Here is a 3,720-nt window from a genome sequence, read left to right as displayed (position 1 = left end):
CCAGAAGATGTTAGGGCTCCTATGATAAGACGGTACATCAAGGCCCACTGGAGTATAACAATGTCGTATCGAAAAGCCCACATGGCAAAGATGATCATACAGGAAATTATGTGTGGGAATGCCGAAGCGTCATATCGCATCCTGCCTGCATATGCTGATGAGTTGGTAAGAAGGAATCCTGGCACAGTAGTGCAGTTGTGCCGAACTCGAGACCTGCAGCCAAGAGGGGATGATACATTTGGGCGTTTCTTTTGGTCATTTGGCCCTAGCATTAGTGCGTTCAATCGAACAGTTAGGCCCCTCGCCCTAATTGATGTGACCCATCTGCGGGGGAAGTACAGGGGGACTCTACTAGCCGCAACTGCGATAGATGGCAACAATGGGTTATTCCCGCTGGCACTTGCAGTAGTCGAGGCCGAGACGTATGAAAGCTGAGTATGGTTTTTGCATTTGTTCTGTCAGAATTTCATTTCGGCAGGACGAGATGTCATCACGATTGGGTCTGACCGGATGAAGGGGTGCCTAGAGCCGTAGCGGAAGCTCTCCCAGGGTCGTACCATTTCTATTGCATCCACCACCTCAGTGCCAACTTCCATGGAAAATTTAAGAGTGAAGATCTGCGGAAACTCTTTATGAATGCTGCATATTCCCTAAGGGAGGGTGTTTTTAAGGATGCGATGGAGAGTATTAAAACCATGAGTAAAAGCGCAGAGAAATGGATATCGGAGATTCCTAAACAAAATTGGGCCAGCTCTTATTTTGAAGGTTGTAGATATAACGTGCTGACAACTAACGCGGCTGAGAGCTTCAATGCACTTTTAAAGGGCGCAAGGGAGCTGCCTATTGCAGCACTTGTCGAACAGACAAGATGGAAACTATCTGACTTCTTTCAGTACCGTCAGAAGGTAGGTACGAAGTGGACGACTCGTTTGACCCCAAACGCGGAAGACTGGTTGGCCGAACAATGTATTCTAGCAGGTGCTTATATGGCGCACCAGTGTGGTTGGACCGTATATGAGGTGAAGTCCAAGTACCACGTTGATGAGGTGGACTTAGAAAAGAAAACATGTACGTGTCGTTTGTTTCAAACGATGGGAATGCCGTGCTCCCATGCAATAGCAGCCATGGGACTGGACCAACGAGACCCATACAGTTACTGCGGGGAATGGTATCATGCCGATACGTATCGGAGGACTTATGATGGAGCAATTTATCCCACGTTAGACCGATCGCAATGGCCGGAGTGTACCCATCCTTTGCCGTTGGTATTGCCGCCAAAATCAAGACGACAGCCAGGCCGACCGAAAAAAGTGAGAACGGAGAGAGGGATGCAAAGAGGAGTGCACCATAAGTGCGGTATTTGCCGTCAACTTGGACATAATAAGAGATCGTGCAAGAATCCGCCCATCGTAACTCCTCAGCCAAACGTGGTCACAATCGGGCCTTCCGCAGCAATGGAAAATTGGTATGTAATTTTTGAACTTCTGTTTACTCTTATATTATGATCCTCAATACAATCCGTGCCCCATCTTGAAACTATTCTACTAAATTTGATTGCAGGCCCGTCCTATCCCGCCCGCCTCGTTCTTTTAAGTAGGATTCTTTTGTTCTATTTTTCGGATCATTTGAATTGAAGGGACTTGGATTTCGTTGATAGAAACTGTTTCGAGGGTCGTCATCTAATGCTTTATCGAAAACTTCTGGTCTAAGGACCAATGAAGCACTGCGCAATTCAGAAGTTTGGATTCATCTGAAGATTATGAAGTTATATGGGAATGGCCTAGAATTATGTGTAGTCTATTTTTGAGAAATTTTACTGTTTGATACCCTATAATGTACAGCCTTCAATTTGTACCTACAAAATGGTTGATTAATGAAGTTTGCAACACAGGTTTCATTTTAGATGCTACTTTCATGCCATTTGCAAATGGGGGCAATTATGAAGGCAAGTTTTGTTCTGCCTAAAATGGGTATCCTTGATCAAGCACACTCACTGTCAAAAAGTATAAAGCTATATAAATATAAAGCTCCAAAAATATCCAACCATCATATAGCAGCTGTAAAAATATAAAGCTAATACAGCCCAAAACATCCAGAAAGAGACTCACAATATAGCAAAGGAGTCAGACCAAAAAAATTGAGCCATCAGCAAATAACTGCATCCATCTACTGGTCTGGAGGAGGTGGTGGCGGATAAGAAGAGGAATTGCCCGGGTGCTTACTCGACGGACCACCGGTGAGGTACTGATAAAGGGTAGAGAACTGGGCGTCAACGTGAGTCGAGAGCGATTGGAAACGCGTAGACATCTCTGTGTCAACATGGGTAGTGAGCCGCTCAAACTGCGTGGTCATAGATCGCTCAAGGGCCTCCTGCATGGCTGCGAAACCCTGAGACAAATCCGAAGAGGCATAGGGCGCCGCAGGGGCCTCAGTGTCCGGAGCGTCCTCGTCTTCTTCTTCATCAGGGTCTACGGCAACTTCTTCATCAGGGTCAACGGCAACTTCTTGATTCGCAAGTGCCATGCGCCGGAAGGTCCGATCATCAAAAGGAGCGGTGGGAGTGTCGGTTGCCTCACTCTCCAGAGTGATACCGAAGTGGCGAAATACACAGGTAAGGAGCATGCCATACGGCAATGAGGCGCGGTGTCGAGAAAGAGTCTGGAACATGAAGCGAAAGATGATGTATGGTAGACAAAGCCGGCGACCCTCAAGGATGCAATATATGATGTATGCCTCAAGGGGTCGGATGGCATCGGTCATGCCACCGCGTGGGGTGAAGTTGTTGAACATGAAGTTATGAAGCATTTTGGCCACGGGTATGAGGTGAGAAGTTTGCACAAGCATGTTGGGCCGATAGTACTTCGTAATTCGGCCAAACACAGTGTCGTGATCAAGATCTGGGAGGGAATGGATTCCATTGCTTGGCCAAAAGTAATGGTCAAAGCCGTCGGAACTAATTGCGAGAATCTCAGCAAGTTGATGAATATTGAGTTTGATGGGGGTGTTCTTGACACGAGATTCAATTCCGAAGTAAGAGGGAGTGATAGTGAGATTGGTATAGAAAAGATGAACTAACCGAGGGTAGACAAGCTCGTTGAGATGAAGAAATTGGGTCCACCCAACGGCATCAAATCGCGCTTGAAGGTCGAAATGGTGGAGAACGTCGGGCTCAATGAATTGGCCGGTGAGGATGCCCCGATTAGCCAGTTTTGGCCATGTCTTCTTGGCTTGGGCGGAGGAGAAGTATGAATCGGAAATAAACTCAGTTTTCCGAAGCGGAGCTTTAGCCTTGGCTCTCTTTCTTGATGGTCCTTCATCGTCTCAGCCGCCGGAGGAACGGCCAAACTTAGGATTTTTCGTTCTAGGCATGGTTGGAAAATTAGGGTTTGAAGAGAAGGAAAGAAAAGAGAGAAAAAGAGGGATTTGAAGCCCTAAATGGAAGAATATGACGAAAGAAGGGGGGAGAAGGAAGAAAAACGAGTTGCATGTAGGATGGAGAGGAGAGATTGGGGAAAAGAAGAGGAAGGGACACCTAAAAGATGGAAAAATGAGAGAAAGAGGAAAGGGTTTCAAGAAAAATGGTGTGGGTAGGGTTTAGGAGAGGAATGTAGGGTTTCGTAAGGAAGAAGAGGATCGAGGATGGAGGGAGTATGGATGGTGGATTTAGGGGAAAAAAAAAAAATGAGATGGAGGAGAAAAAGGGAGAAACAAAAATGAGAA

At 46.4% G+C, this 3,720-nt stretch overlaps 1 protein-coding gene across 1 annotated transcript; it reads left to right on the top strand.

Moving 5' to 3' along the window:
• Nucleotides 1-677: 677 nt before the first annotated feature.
• LOC143863365 (uncharacterized) lies at nucleotides 678-1,965 on the top strand. Its single transcript, XM_077374042.1, has 2 exons — nucleotides 678-1,465; nucleotides 1,842-1,965. Exons 1-2 carry the CDS (start codon nucleotides 678-680, stop codon nucleotides 1,963-1,965), a joined length of 912 nt encoding a protein of 303 aa, XP_077230157.1.
• The last annotated feature ends 1,755 nt before the right edge of the window (nucleotides 1,966-3,720 follow it).

The sequence above is a fragment of the Tasmannia lanceolata genome, unplaced genomic scaffold, assembly GCF_043159265.1.
Source record: "Tasmannia lanceolata isolate RefF3 unplaced genomic scaffold, GAP_Taslan_0.1 ptg000044l, whole genome shotgun sequence".
In the NCBI taxonomy this organism is placed as follows: domain Eukaryota; kingdom Viridiplantae; phylum Streptophyta; class Magnoliopsida; order Canellales; family Winteraceae; genus Tasmannia; species Tasmannia lanceolata.
Note: the sequence above shows the minus strand (reverse complement) of the source record. Positions and strands in the feature narration are given on the sequence as shown.

What these genes read in the sequence shown, in the direction of transcription:
- LOC143863365 (XM_077374042.1), top strand. Translation starts at nt 678, where the DNA reads ATGGAGAGTATTAAAACCATGAGTAAAAGCGCAGAGAAATGGATATCG. An exon ending in TCCGCAGCAATGGAAAATTG is followed by an intron (nt 1,466 to 1,841) that starts GTATGTAATTTT and finishes TATAATGTACAG; the next exon opens with CCTTCAATTTGTACCTACAA.